At 36.7% G+C, this 16,251-nt stretch overlaps 1 protein-coding gene across 1 annotated transcript in view; it reads left to right on the top strand.

The window, feature by feature from the left end:
* PALS1 (protein associated with LIN7 1, MAGUK p55 family member) overlaps positions 1–16,251 on the top strand; it is a 51,158-nt gene that overhangs the window by 14,247 nt on the left and 20,660 nt on the right. The window contains exon 2 of the mRNA XM_066188278.1: positions 10,192–10,713. Within this exon, the coding sequence (XP_066044375.1) occupies positions 10,347–10,713 (367 nt within the window). The 5' untranslated portion in view covers positions 10,192–10,346. The remainder of the gene's footprint in view (positions 1–10,191; positions 10,714–16,251) is intronic.

Here is a 16,251-nt window from a genome sequence, read left to right as displayed (position 1 = left end):
TGTAGGTCTGTACAGCAGGTTTCCCTTATAGTGTGACCCAGGAATCAGCATGAGTTCTTTGGTCATGTTTGGCATTGCTCCTGCGAGTTTAAAAGACTCTTGTGATAAATACTGGGAAAGGCGATTTGTAATTTTTGTCCATTCCCAAATGATTATCCGTACATAAACTGATGTTGTATGCCTGAGGTAGTACTTTTATTTGTGTTAGTGTTTGACCAGTAGGTGTACTGTTTAATCAGTAGGTGATCTATTTTATGCCTTCTGCTGCAGAAAGTGAAGATCTGTCTCTATTATTGCTTTCCATCTTTAAAAGGGAAAAAAAAAAAAAAGCTCTTGCTTCTGAGTTGTGTAAATTATCCTATTTACACAATGATAATGGAGAATACTAGAGTATCTTCAAGTAATGAATGTGCAGAGATGTTCAGATACTGAACTCACCGTGTTAAACACTAGGATGATTAATTTGTCCTTTTTATTTGGGAGGAAATATGCTCAAAAATATGTGCAAATTTTGTGGTGCTTTACACCCACAGTGTTTGAGTATGCTTTTTAAGAGAAACCAATACTTCCCTTTTAACTGCCCTGTTTACATCATTAGGAAGATATGCAAATAGTTGTAGGTGTGTGGTTGCTTTTCTGTGTTTTTTTTTTGTTTGGTTGGTTGGGGTTTTTTTGTGGGGTGGGGTTTTTGTTTGTTTGTTTTTGGTGGGTTTTTTTGGTAGATTTTGTTTGTGTTGTTAAGGATTAAAAGAATCAGTAGGTGTGGATGAGATTTTTTGTGGGAGGTGAGGAGAACTCACAGAATATGGTTCCGTAAGATGCAGTCTCGTTTGGACTTGTCTCCCTGCTGCCAGGGCTAGGAGTTTGTACTTGTCTTTGTTCTTACCTCTTTACCTCCTTGGTCTCAAAACATTTTCTTCTGACCCTAGTGCCGATCTTGTCACCTTTCAGATTACTGTGATCTGTTCTGGCATGCCAATTTGACCAAAACCAACCAAACCAAAGTATTTTGTGACATTCTGCAATCTTCTTGAATTAAAATGACTTGGTGACAGATTTGACAAGCTTCAAAACTTCAAAACTGTCAATGGCTGTACAACCCAAAAGTGGAGAGCATAAGGGAGCAGTCAAGAGCAAGAGTAATGAGACTGCAGGTCTTGGCAGCAGCAGACTAGCACAGCTTAGCAGTCCAAGGAATCATACTGACAGTCTCTTTTTTGGTTCTTGCCATAAATTCATGAAGTACAGAATCTGTTTGGAAGGCTGCAAAAGTAGGGCACACTTGAAAGCCTAGTCAGCTTTGTTCTGTTCTAGCAGTTGGCAGAGTTAGTTATGCACAAACATATGAATTATGTGAGTTCCCTGAAAAAGCTACTGAAATGTTTGCAAATATTAAGTAATGTGACTGACACAGTGTAAAGAAACCATGGCACTGCAAATTCTCAACGGTTTTTTCAGCCTTCAAAATTTTGAGTTTTGACTTTGCCATTTGTCTTCTCAGGACTGAGAAGCATCCCAGCAGATTTCATGGACGTGAATTTGGTTAAGCATAATCCTCTGCAAACTTCAACTGTCACCCACTGGTTTTTAGAGGATACGTTTGCCATAGTTATCCATTACGCTTCTCCTGGCTGAGGGGAGTTTCTTTCTTCCATAGTAGCAAGGGCTTCTGTCATTTATGTCTAGCAAGGCATCTTATCATAGTAGTAACACTCAAATGGCTACAAAAGTTTATACACACTGCCATGGCTGGTATGACTTGCTTACAGTTCCCCCCAGAAAAATCAACTACAGATTATGCTAATTAGACAAAGAAAACCTTACACCCACAAAGAGAAAACACTTCTGAAGGGAAATTTTAAGATTTATGCAGCAGTTTTTTAGGGATTTGCTCAGTGAAACAGTCGCCACCATCTCAGACGAGTTTAGGAATGAAAATGTTGTGACATCAGAGACCTGGGTAGCTAAAACAGTTTGTGCATTTTTTTTCTTATAAATAATTAGAGAAGACCTCAAATGAAATGTGTTTGTTCTGAGTTTGTGTTATGTGATTGTGAGTCCTGTGAAGTGAAGTAATCAATTGTATGGTTTTGTGATTGATGTCCTGTTTTTCAGACTGTCAGTTTTTAGAAGTTTCAGCCTATTTTTGTGGTCAGAAGAAAAAAGTCAGAAGATCCTTATCCCCTTCATCCCCACATACCTATGAGTAACATAGTGACACAGCTGATCAGGTTATATCATCGGGGATAATTTTAAAAAAGCTTTTAAAATCATCCCTGACACTCATTCAGTTAATCTTGCAAAATAGAGTTGAAAAGAGAGCCTGAGGAGGATGGCCACATGAAAGAAGCTAACACATGTTACATAATGTAAGATTTTACTTTTTTGAACTTGCAAAGTCTATAGCTCAGTCATACAAAATTGAAAGACAGTCTTGGTCCCAGTATAATCTCTGAAGACTGTTGAATTAGATAGCTAACATTTTGGCATTTTTGGATGAAAGGTTTTGATGAATGGCTGTATTTCCATTTTCTTTAGGTGATGTTTCTAAATTGAATTCAGCAGATACTGGAGTATTAAAATAAGTAAAGAAGTTAGTCTTTCTTTAGAGTATTGCAAATATGGATTAAGAATAACTTGCTATTAAACTCATTTTGTGTGAGTTTAAACGTCAGGTGAGATGTAAATTGGGGAAGACTCCAAATTAATATGGGATTAGTTAATTTCGCTTTGGTTGAGTCACCTCTTTGAAGTGACAGTGTCGTATACATACTAGTGCACATGAGTGTTGGCTATTAATACTATGTTTTACAAAGTGAAGTGTTGGCAAGCACTGACATTAAAAATAACATGCTGAAAAATATGGGGTTTAAAATGAGACCAGAATGCAAGAGCCTGTGCTAACAAGGATACGTTTTCAAGGGGGTTGGAGGAATCTCATTAGAGAACTAAAATAGCAGGGAATATAACCACCGTTTAAAGTGAGGACAGGCATATTTACTTTTAAGACAATGGAAGCTGAAGTCTTAGCTGTGAATGGGTGATAAGAAATTACTGTCTTGTTATCATGCTTCTGGCTGTCCTGTGAGATCTGGTAACAATCCCTGGAATTCTAGGAATTTCTTTACTCTTCATTTGTTATGCTTGAAGGTTTCTAAACATTTAAAAAACTTCTAAATTAAGGGAACTCCTTTTTCTCAAACTATCATGTCATATTTTCATTGCAGCTTGTAGGCATCTGTGTTATCCACTCATATTTTTATATAAAATAAACGGGTTTTGTCACAGGGATTACTGGTGTTAAAGATTTGATTAGAAGTGAGTATTCAAATGTATGCATAGTTGTAGCCTATTAATCTGAGCCATGGTAGGATGCCAGGGTGGTACATCTGTGTGCTGTTTTGGGGAGATGTGGGTGTCAGACCATTTAACGAGCTGTTGTGTTGGATGTTTCTGTGAGCTCTTTTGAAACAGCTTTGGGGGTTTTTTTCAGGTTTTCACTAATTGCTGCGGAGACTGCCCTCTGCTGCGCTCCTCACCACAGTTTAGGGCTTGTCAGCGCAACTGTGCTGAAGCTTAATCGAGGATACAAAGTATGAACAGAACCTAGAACCTAAATACTATGTTACAGAATTGTTAAATATGCTTAACTGACCTGGTCAAGTCTTAATTTTTTTTTTTTGTCTAGCTGTGACTTTCAGCAATAAGCTTCTTGAAACCGGCTCAGGTTTGTTTCTAGTGTCATTCCCTCTCACCCCAGCTGAAACTTTATTCTCCTCCCTGTCCATTTTTCATTTATCTAAAAAGCAGAAATTAATGGTGTGTGAGTGGTAGTGATTTTAGCTGATTAAAGGAGCTCACTGTTGCTGTACTAACCAAGGATGGTTGCTGCTGATAGAACATGCAGCATTTGTCTTTCACAGTGAGATGGGCAGGAATTTAAATAAGCCTTAATTGTTCTTCCCTCTTCATACATCGCTGCATATCTGTATCTTGCATGTATTTTATTGCAGAGGTGCAGTTGGTGAAAAGAGGTCTGAGTGAGGTGGCTGCTGATTGACATGATGTGCATCTCTTATTGGTGCCTGCTTTTCATGGAAAACGCTTTGTTCATATCTGTTTTGCAGGGAGTCTCCTTGTGTCTTTCGATGTTGATAGTGTAGGTCCATTCTTGAGCTGTGACGTTTTGGATTGGTGACATTGCATTAGCAGATAAACAAGCCTAATAAAATCGGATGTCTTAAATAGACCGCAGTTCTTAGATGTCATACCAATGTGATACAAAAAGGTGCTTATAATCTCCCAGGTTTGCAGGCTGAGCAACTTGTTTATGCCATTGATAAAACTGGAATCTAACCTTAGCATCTGAATTTTCAGTTTCATCAATTTCTCTGTGCTTTGATGCTGCAAATGAGCGTTGCTATTGTTCTGGTATAAATGTAACTTAGAAACTGCTAACAATGAATATAATGATCAATTTGTGGTTTTTGCTTTGTTTTTGAGCCCTTTTTGCTGTTGATCCACATATCTTGCACATTTAAGAGAGTGTGGAATGCTAAAACCTCTTGGCATGTCTGAGAGCCCTTTGAAATTCACATGTTGTACTGAGTTACTGTGCTTGACAGGTGTTATAATGAACTCTGTTTTGAAATTATTGAAACAAGCGTCAGCTGGATATTAAAGGAAGAGTTTGCTTCCAATACTAGAGTCTATGCTAGAATATCTAGTTAGAGGAAAGAATGGTTCAAATAATAATATTAGAATGAAAAAACAAACCACACCAGAAGTAATTTTCTTGAACATGTTGCAAAGCTAAAGATGTTTTTATTGCAGATATTTTTTTTGTAAATTAAAGAAGTATCAAGTTGTCATAAATTTTGTAACTTCTACTTATTTTTGCAAAACATCAGTCTGCTCCAGACTATACCAGTTATTTCAGGTACGATTAAGAGTCACAGGAATTATCTGTGTAGTATTTTCTGTCATGAACTCTAATCTTTAACTCTCATCAAGCAGTGGTAGTTAATTTTATGCTGTGTAACATGGTTTGTGTTCTGTTTTCCTTTATGTAATTGCCTTCCAAGTCTCCTAATCTTGCAGATTCACTGAAATGCCATTGAAGAAAAAATGGAGCATAGGAGATGCTGCAAGGAAAGCTAGGAATTATTTTTTATTTTCCTACACTGAGCTTCCATTTGTAGAATTATTGAAGTGTTTTACTTTGTTACTTTTTGGTTTTATGGCTTTGGTTTTTCTTGCATAGAATCTGAAGTACTGAGTAAAAGTACCAGAAGACAGACTGCCATGTGAGCCATTAATAATACATGGCAGAGATCTGTAGCATAGTTTCATGCTTGTATTTTATTAGTAGTTCAGATATCAGGAAACATCTTGTGTGTGATTTTAATCTAATTTCTAATCCGCTTCAGCAACCTAGAATTCATCTTCTAGATGTTTTAAATTAATATTTTAATATACTGTGTCTGTGGTATATGGCTTTAAGGTGATGATAAATCCTTGCACTGTGCTAATGTTTAATATGTATTTCTTGTGTTTATATTAAAATTACAAATGTAGGTTGGGCTTTTATGCTCTGATCTGTGCCAAAACTGATGAAATTTCACTGGAGGTAAGAACTGAACTTCCTTGCAGTCATTTAGAATTTGCAGCTTTAATGAATTTTAAAAAGGGAGCTATCAGGTCTAATCATACTTCTAGCACTGAAAGAATTTTAAACACTGCTGAAATGTAACACAAAACCTCAGCCTCCAGAAAATGTCATTTTTGCTCTTTGGAAGTTGCTGAAGCAAAACAAATTTAATTTTACTGTACAGAATTTAGTTGTTAAAGCAATTAGGATTGCTATGCACACCAGCCACTGTCCCCAGGAAGCAAGTGAAAACTTAAACCACATTACAGCACTTCTATTTCAGTCTCTGTCAGTATATGTTTTATTCTAGCATCTGCCTTGCACACCAAGATCATTGCATTTATGTATGTTCATTCTTTTACAGAGCTTTTGGGGTCTGTGCCTTATTTAGGGTGTTTTAAAAAGATGATAGAAGCCTGACATTTTTAGCTGTATGAAGAATGGTGGCTTGTAAAATACAGTATTTTTGAGAATAGCAAGTATAGTTACCAAGACAGTACTTGTGTTTATTAATTTTGCTGTTACGAACTTGCATCAGAAATATGTTTGTTTGCTCTTCATAATTACATCCCAGTCAGAATTTTGTTTGATGCCCAATGGTGACCACAGTGAGTGAAGTGCTGTTTTTTTAACAGCTGTTCTAATGTTATCAGTTTTTAGAAACCTTCCTCTGGAAGTCAAAAATAAAAGTAATCTGTGAAGAAGAGACTTTCACATACACTCTCCAGGACTGTGTTGGTAAGACTTGCGATATGAAGTTGGACAGAGAGAGTCATAAATCTGCTTTATTTTGGAAAGCTCTGTGTGTCATGTGGAAACACTAAGATTCCCCAGTTAGATACCGGCAGTTCAAAGCAAGATGGTCAAAGCCATGATTTAACCCTATTAAACTTAGAGTAATCAAGCTGCGTAATAGACACTTGTACATATCTAGAAAGTATAGGAACAGCTACTACTAAGTTCTGAAGTGGAAAGGAATTTTCTTAATTACAAATGTTATAATATAGATTGTGCATATGAAGTAGTAAAAACTACTCTTATTGAGTAAGTCAGCAAATTTTCCTCCGTAGAACTAAATATTAATTTGGCAAAATAAGCTTCTCTTAGGCTGTAAATGTGTTTCATTGTATAATCCTCAATTTGCAGAGAAAAGACTTGGTGTAGCAACCTTCCCTTATTGTTGCTCTCACAGAATTTTAAAATTGCAAAAGAAACTTTCAGAAGGAAAAATCAAGAGAACAGTTTCTAAAATTATTCATCTCAAGACTTTTGATGCCATGCCTATTGGTTAAAATAACATTTTCTGTTCCTAGCACCTCTCTTAAGCTGAATCTTATTTTTAACCTCAGCTATACCACACCTTAATTTCAGAACCAAATTAAAGGTTTTATCAGTGTAATATTTTACGTTTTACATCCTTAGGACCATTGTGGAGCGGCACTTGAGAGCTGATCTGTTTTTTTTTTTTTCCTTACATGTTTATTTCAATTGTTGCAGTTGGGCAGTAGCATTTTTCCAGAACAGTTGGAGGTGAGGATTTGTGATGTCTGATGCAGACCTGAGACAACAGGAGGAAGGAGAGGGGCTTAGGTTTGGAAGGGGTCACCCATTATCAGAAGTTCTTTGATTAAAGGAAGTTGTTCAGCATTCCAGACTTGCAGCATGCCTATGCTTTTATGGATTACCAGCTAGTTATGTCTAGGGGGTCAGGTTTTGGTGTATTTGGTTGGATATTTCCATAAGGTTAAATTTTATGTTGCCTGAAAACATGATCTTTTGTATCATCTGAGAGTGATTCTTTTGCTGTCCTGTTTATTCCTGGTTTTAGAAGTGTCTAGCTTTCTGGGACACCAGAAATACTTTTCGTTTTAAATTCCAAAACTCTTAAATTGTCATTGTTTTCTGACTGTTGCTGTAAAAGTGTGACTGCAAGAGAGCTCTGATTTCCTGAAGCTTTTGTTTCTTTTTGATGTGTTTGACTCAGATCTTAAATACTGGAAGTAGGAAGCTATTATCACAGGTGACTTAAATGTCTTGGTACCCTGTTCAAAGATTTTTATATGCCCTTTGTGTCTTGTTTATACTGAAAACACACAGTTTATACTGAAAATGTGAGCAGTGTTACTAAAGTTGCCTGTTACTCCAGACTAGGTTTTTGTTTCCCTTATCTTCAGTTCACATCACTAAACTAGAGATCCTAAATCTTCTCACTCTATATACAGATATGAGGTTTTGATGTGCCATTTTTGTAGCTGGCACATGACATTTGATGGAGGATGTGGAGCTAATCCCATTGTAAATATTCTTGACCAGTTTTTAAGCATTGGCCATCAACTCAATTTTCTGCTAATTCTTTCTGATTAAGATTCACTAGAGAGTGTGGCATCATTTAGCTTGCACGATTGAGTGTAAAATTGCGTTTTCCTTCTTGCAGATCCTCACACCCTGTTTTTGATTTTTTCAGTGCTGATTAAAAGGATATTACTATTCACCTCAGCACCTTATTCATTGTTTCAGCACATGTTGGTTGTACCCCATGGACTCAGGAATGTGAATTTTCTTTCAGCTTGTCAGAGTTGAAAAGAGATGACTGTAGCTTTGAAAAGGCTCAGTGTTAAGGCAAGCTATGGCCAATACAACTTGAATAAAAAAGAATTTGTATTATCTTCCATCCGTAGTAAAATAGTGGTCTTTGCAATTTTATTGTTCCTAATGAGGCTTCCTTTTTGGGGATTGGTATTTCTGTATAGAGAAGTTGCTTTTCAAAAGGGAAATGTAGCTTTCTGAGGATCATTTTGCTAAATTTTTATCCACCTTTCTCTGAATTTCACAGAACTTTTTTTTAAAGTGGTGCTTTTTATAACCCTGTCTAAACGTGAATTTTATGTGGCTTTATTCTTTGAAACGCTGTTCTAAGTTGGGCACTAACTGAAGGCTTTACAGGCACTGAGTAATTGGGGTACTTGCAGTGCCAGCCCAGTACCATGTAGGTTTTGATCGGCTTTTTTTGCCTAGTTTTTTTTTAAAATATGTGAATATGTGAATGTTGAGCACTGGATGTTGAGCGTATCAGTGGAGTGCAATTAAGTGTCTTTTAAGGGCAAAAACTTTTACTACCACAGAAATGCTTTAATTTAATTTTCTTCTTGAAAATATTTTAGTAATAATTATTTTAGTAGGAAGGGCTAGAGAGAAAACAAGTAAAGGAAATAATTTTGTTGTTGCTGTGTGCTACTCCTCATGAAAATGAAAAACTCTACGTATTTAGAATTGCAAGCTGGCAAAATCCTGTGTAGGAGTTTCTATTGCTGCTCCTCCCAAACAGAACTATAGACATTTAATTTTCAACTTAATTACAACATAAGCATCCTTCCCTTCCTCCTCCAAACATAAACATTTGGTGGAAGAATGTTGGTGATTTGGGGTTTTGCTTTTGGGGTGTTTTTTCTGTCTTGGTGCTTCTGGTGTGTAACAAAACTTGGAGATATTTCCTATTATTTCCTTTCAGTAAATTAAAAAAAAAAAGTGATAAAATGTGACTTGAAAAATTAAGTATATTGGTAACCTGGTAGGTAACTATTTGTTAATTTTATGACCTTCTAATTGCACAGATTGTGGATAACATATCACTGACAGAAAGGCAATGTGGTATAAAAGACACTGTTACATGTATTATATTTAAGAGATGAGTGATTATATTTATCAGGACACCTAAGCTCTTTAGCCTGAATCATCAGGAATAAGAAACCAGATTAAGGTGTGTGTAGTATAGTGGAATGTCATACTTGACTGTGGAAATTAATTATTATTCTCTGTCAAATCTGTATGTCTGTACTCCCACACAAGGATTTTAACTCTTGTGTTTAATCCTTCCTGCTTTAATGCATACCTATAGGAAGTATTAAGAGTAGCTGCTAACCAGAATTGTCCAAACCTTTATCCTAGGACTTGATCTGTATTTGGAATTGTGTAAGTGCAGCTCCTGTCTGCTTTAGATAGTATCTGTTGAATGAACTCTGTCAGACCTGTCTTTGAATGCAGGAAGCAATGTTTACATAAAATGCCTCAATTTATAAACAATAAATGCAAATATCTTTACTTGCTTCAGCATACTCAACTTCATATTAACATGTTGTTTATAACAAGTTTTTCATATTTAGTGTTTGTAGGATTGTAAGCATCGTTTGTGTTGGAATTTTTAAGAATGAAAGCACGAATTAAAACTTGAGTGAGAACTCTCAGGAAACTGCTTATTTGCAGTTGTGTTAAGTACAGAATCACCATGGCTTTCACTGGGGAATGCAAGAGATTTTAACATTAGTTTCAACAGTGCCCACTTTCAAACATTGGCACCTGAAGTCTACCAAAATATGTGAAACAGATTTGAGAGGATTCAGTAGTTTTAGTTGGGGAAGAACCACTATGTAAATTTGGACGCAAAGTTCCATTGTTCTGATGCCTGGGGGCCTTAGGTGTTTTCTTTGTTTTCTTACTGGTCCAATTACTCACTAATTTCTTTTCTTTTGAATATCTGTCATTAGATTTTCCTCCTGGATGCCTCTTCAAGTCTTCAAGCGTCTTGTGATGGAAGGGAAATATTTTTGAATTTATAATGGATTTTACACAGTATCATAACAGAAACTGGCCTAATAGCAGCATTTTGGTTTGAAGAGCAGAAGCATAATTACAAATAATCATGACAACTTCTCATATGAATGGACATATCACAGAGGATTCTGACAATGAAGCAAAAAATGTGGATCTTGTGTCTCCTGAGGAACCTCAGAAGCACAGGGAAATGGCTGTGGATTGCCCTGGAGACCTGGGCTCCAGGATGATGCCCATGCGGCGCAGTGCTCAGCTGGAGCGGATCCGTCAGCAGCAGGAGGACATAAGGCGCAGACGAGAGGAAGAGGGAAGGAAACAAGAACTGGACCTTACTGCTTCCATGAGGCTAAAGAAACTAGCACAAATTCCTCCTAAAACTGGAATAGATAATCCAATATTTGACACAGAAGAAGGGATTGTTTTGGAGAGTCCTCATTACACTGTGAAAACACTAGGTGGGTAAAATGCAATGAATGGGCTCACGGAGGAAAGATTTGTTTGATATTAATGCTCTTTTAGGTCACTGAAAACTTTATTCAGCTAATTTTTCATAAACAGATTCAAAGTCTTCTGGTCCTTCTGATTTGTGGTGGTTCGGGGTATTTTTATTTAGCCAAACATCAGACTATGTGTCTCAGCAAGTGGCTTTTCAAAACTGATACATTTTGGGAATAGTTAAATACCTGGTGGATAGTAATTATTCAGTCAATGTCTCTGTCTTCTTAAGGCTGGGGAAAACCATGTAAGTAATACCCAATTTTACAATGTTTGATGAACTATAGACCAGAATAAGGAATGAATAAACCCAGATTGTCATTTAAAATAAGAAAGTTGTTAATACTTTAGGAAAACATGCTAGTGCTTTTTTCCCCGTTCTGTCTTGCGTTATCAGTTGCCACCTAATATAAATGTCACACCAATACATCTCTTAAGGTATTGATGTTGATAATGGAAATCTGCTTAGGCATTGATGAAAATGTAATGTTAATGATTTTTGAAGAAATGGATGCTGAAATTTTTCCATTTCATAGTTGTCATTGTTTTAACTATGTTTGTTTAGAGAAAGTTTCTAACCTTTCTTCCTCAAACATAAGTATTTTAAATCAAATGTGGTGTGTCACTGGAGTGAAAAAGATTCACTGGGAATCTGTGGGAGTCCAGTTCAGATTTCCAAATCCATACCTGTTCAGTGATCCAGATTGCTTTAAAAAGGCAGTTTAGTGCAGCCTTTTTTTTCTTGGCTGCACTAAAGTTTCTTGATTTTTTTTTTCCTATTGGCTGGTAGTTGAGAATACAGAGTGAAAAATCACTATGAAATTGCTAATTTCTTCTTTTTTACTTCATCTCTAGTAGTTGTGTGCCTGAGCGGCATTAGTGCTAAAGACATGTCTCTGCTGCATAACCTATGGTAATCCTTATTGTACAAATTCCTCTTTAGGAAAATTTAGATTGAAAGGGTGATCCGGAAGTCATCCTGTTCAACCTCCTGTGGAGAGCAGGATCAGTTACAAACAAGGCATGTGTACCTTTTTTAGTGCATGCCTTGTCAGCTGAGAGATCTCTTTGTAAGGAGCACATTCTGTAATTAACTTTCTGAAGTGTTAGGTATTTGATTGTAAAATTCTCTCCTTAGAGGGAACACAAACCAGAAGATAAAAAAAGGAATCTCAAACCATAGAAGTGTCTTCAGATGGGAGTTGCTTAGCCACGGTGGCCAAGAGCTGTGAAGACTGCAGGAGGAGTTGGAAGTTGAAACTAGAGAAGGGAGGAAAGAGTGACTTGGAATTAGAAAGCTGGGGCTAAGATTTCATGCTGAATCGTGGAGAGGGAGGATTGGTGCAAACCAATGGGCAAAGCAGCTACCTATGGAAGCTGATAGGGATGCGAAGTGAGTAACATACATAAGTCTGACATACTTGAGAACCAGCTAGGAGCTGGTGTAGACTGAAGCTGTTTGAACAGGACAAATAACAGTGAAAAAATTACTGTGATGATGAAAGGCAGGTTTTAAAATATCTCAGTGAGGAATTCAGAAGGGTACCAGCTGTGGGAGAAGCTAAAGGATTGTCAAAGTATTTGTTAAAACCTAGAAGGAGGAAATTAGTTTTGGCTCAGCAAGAATAGAAGATGAGAAATTGGTATTGAATGAAAGCTGGGATTCTTTGAATACTAGGTGTAAGAAGAGACATGCCAAACACAGGAGACAAGGAGATTACAGAGGTGTTTGTGTGGAAAGAGGCAAATTAGGAAATAATACATGCTATAAGGTGCATCTTTGAAAAAAAAAATTACTTGGTGACTTTGTCCACTTTCGTAATCAAAGTTTGGGTCTTGTCATTTGGATCAGTAAACATAAGAAGAGAGGATTTATAGTTCAACATTCCATGAGCCATCAGTGTGTCCTTGTGGCCAAGAAGGCCAATGGGGTTCTGGGCTACATTAGGAAGAGCATTGGCAGCAGGTCAAGGGAGGGGATCCTGCCCCTCTACTCAGCCCTGGTGAGGCCTGACCTGGAGTGTCCTGTCCAATTCTGGGCTCCTCAGGACAAGAGAGACAGGGAGCTCTTGGAGCAGGTCCAGTGAAGGGCAACATGAGGGCATCTCTTCTGGGGAAAGGCTGAGGGAGCTGGGGCTGTTCAGCCTCCAGAAGCAACAGGACAAGAGGCCAAGGGCAGAAAGTGATGTGCAGGCAGTTCCACCTGAACACGAGAAAGAACTTTACTGTGCAGGAGACTGAGCACTGGAACAGATTGTTCAAAGAGGCTGTGGAGCTTCCCTCACTGGAGATACTCAAGAACTGTTTGGATGCAATCCTATGCAATGTGGTTTAGGATGACCCTGTTTGAGCAGGGAGATTGGACCAGATGACCAACTGTGGTCCCTTCCAACCTTATCTGCTATATGATTCTGTGGTTAAGAGTTACTGCTTTTGATTATACACAACTATGATGTTGAATTGTTGCAAACATAGGAAAAAGACTTCTAAATAAAATACTGTGGTTTTTTAACCTATGTAGTCCCTAAAGAATCTGTATTCAGTCACTAGTGTCAAAAACAGAGTTAAAATTTAAATTCAGTGAAGTACTTCTGCAGTAACTTGAACTCTTACGAGATCTTCTTCTACTCTTAAGCATGTCCTTTTTCCAGTTTCTGGGTTGATTTTTCTAACATTTATAACACAACATGTGGTTCTTCCCTCTTTCCACTTTTACTGTCCAGGTTAAAGTGCTTAGTCACATTCAGAAATCTCTGAGATTAGTTAGGAAAACCCCCGATAAACCTGGACAGGTGCTAGTGAATTACAGAGGTATTCAACTGTCCTTCTTTGGTATTTTTTAAAATACTGATTTTAATTTTGCCTTTGTGTATGTGTGTTAATCCATAGAGCTTTTCCTGAAAGTACATCTTTTAAGTAAGAATATTGACCTATGTGTCTCTGTTTTTAGTTTGGAAAATGTTTTGTTAGTGCCAGTGTCTATTTGGCAGGTCATTGCCAAGTCTTTAATGTTTTTATCATCCTAAAAGAACGGGGACTAGATTAAAGTAATTGGAATTTTTATATAAAAATAAAACAGGAGACTTAACCAAAAGAATTTTAAAGGGCATGTTTGTTATCAAAACAGTAAATGATATAGACAGCTGTTTAAATGGAAATAATAGTCTCTACAGCTAGCACATATGCATATAAGTATATACTGTTTTTTATCAGCAATATGCTTCTATAAAATGCAGACTTAATGGTTTTCTACAGTTCATTCTAATTTAGTTAAATGAGTAACTGACATTTCATAGAAGTAAACCTTTCCAAAGTAAGTCCTTTCTGGCTACAGTGATGGGATTTTTTGGTTTTGGTTTTTTTTAAAGCTGCCTTTTTTTTTTGCTTTTATACCTTGGCCAAAACTTATTTATAAATACATTATAAAGAAACTTTCTGAAATATTGTTTTATCCAAAACTACTTTTCCTAGCCATGTGATTCAAGTTATACTTGAAGCATTAAAGTGTTAGTACCAGCACATAGATTACTCTACAGAAAAGTTGGGCAATGAAGGCCTTGGTGCCAATGTATAATAAAGCCTATCTTCTTAAGTTTACTCTTCTGAACGTTTTGTTGAAAGTGATAAAAAACATCTGTTTATTTCTAATTTTCTAATCTAACATGTTAAGCTGTGACTGCACGTCCTCCCCTGCAGCTGCATACTTCTGCCCTGACAGTCTTTTGATTAATGTGTATATCTCACAGTGCTCAGTCACATTCCAGCCATTTCGTAGTCTCATGGAAAAAGGCTGCAACACTTCTTATAAAAGACGACTTGACTAAACCCAGTATTTGATTGCTAATTGATCTGCAATTAAAAAAATGGACTTGTTCTGCAAAAGGACCCTGCCTTTTCTGTGAGTAAGTGCAGATGTTGGTCTTAGTAAACTTTTTTTTTTTCTTCAAGACAACCCTTTTAATTGGAAATATCTGGAGTCTTTTGTCACCTGGTGCTTTTTTAAAATTACTTTACTTTAAAAAGACCAAAACCAACCAAAAAAAAAAAAAAAAAGAAAACCAATCCCTGCACCCAAATCTCATCTGTGATTTAGACTTCAGAAGCAGGAACCTAGATTGCATAAAGCCAGATTTGTGTGTGGTTTTTTGTGTATGTTTTTTATTAAACAAGTGACTAGGAAATGGAATGCTACCTTTTGAGGAATATTTCACTTCACTCCTTTGAAGCATTATTTCTGTTTTATAATTGTGTTGAGCTGGTTATTTGCTGTTTAGTGGTGGGGGGGGAATCACTTGGTATAAAGCTTTGGTATCTAGCAGATGAAGCCTCAGTATAAAAGGGAATTATCAAATATATAAGAGAGAGTTCAGAAATAATGGAATAAAATAATTAACACATAGGAAGAGATAAAAGAAATGAGGTTCTTCTCTAATATCTCACTGCTTTTTGAATCCAGTAATTGTAACAAATAGCAGAACTTCGAGTTGGTGTGTTTTTTAACCATGCAGGTGTCAGTAGGAGCTATGCAATAACTCCTGTTTCACACACTTTTTTTTTTAATGCTTGAAAATCGTGCACTTCTTCAGACTCTGGAGAATGAGTTGCATAGATGCTTCAGTACTGTGCATTCTCCATTCGATGAGAATTCTGCCAGCTGACAGTGTCCTATTTAGCAAATATTCTCACTTGTAGAGTGTTCTTTAGCCTTCTCTCCAAATGGCATTTCTCCCAGTGTGATAAGCAGTATATTGTGTATACGGTTTCCTAGTGAGATGTTGGCTACCATAATTAGTGTTGTGAGCTCTACTGGATATCAGCAAGTGGAATATCCTGCACATCCAGTATCCAAGCTTTCTGTGCAGCTTTTGTCCTACTGCCCTTTGTTTCCTTGGTGGTTACGGGAAGAAGTCCTTGACCTTTGGTGGGTAGGATGTTTTTAGCATGTGTGAAATGGTTTTGGAGGGGGTTTTATTACTATTTTTTATTGTCCTGCAGACAGTAAAGTACAAGAGTAGTAACCCTGGCTTGTTTGTTTCCTTTTATGATACAGAAGGCTTAACTTGCAAACTCAGACTTGACAGCTTCTATATAGGTAGGGTTTGTCTGAAATTAAAACAATTAAACTTGTTAGAAATGCATTAGGCTTTATGGTTTTCATGTGCCTTTTAATCAACCATTTTTATGTTGTGCTCAAAAATTTTGAGTCTGGGCTTGTGTTCAGTGTACTGATGAATTTGTGGTTTAAAATACGTAAGGGAAACTTATTGACAGAAGTATCCATGTTGGTGATCAGTATTTGCCGTGATTTTTCATGTAAAAAATGTAACTTAGCTGAGGTTCTGATAGTGTTCCTAATTTTATTAGCTCATAATGGATAAACAAAAGTTGCTAAAACTTGAAAATTGTTCTCAAAGCTGATTATTTTGCTAACGGTATCACCTGATAGTTTTAAAATTTGGGATTTTCTTTATGTTCATTTTTTAAAATACCAAGGTTCA

Source organism: Chamaea fasciata, unplaced genomic scaffold (assembly GCF_029207755.1).
Source record: "Chamaea fasciata isolate MVZ Bird 193981 ecotype frontalis unplaced genomic scaffold, bChaFas1.0.hap1 SCAF_7, whole genome shotgun sequence".
NCBI classification, from domain to species: domain Eukaryota; kingdom Metazoa; phylum Chordata; class Aves; order Passeriformes; family Sylviidae; genus Chamaea; species Chamaea fasciata.
The sequence above is the reverse complement of the archived record's forward strand: the minus strand, read 5'-3'. Positions and strand labels throughout refer to the sequence as shown.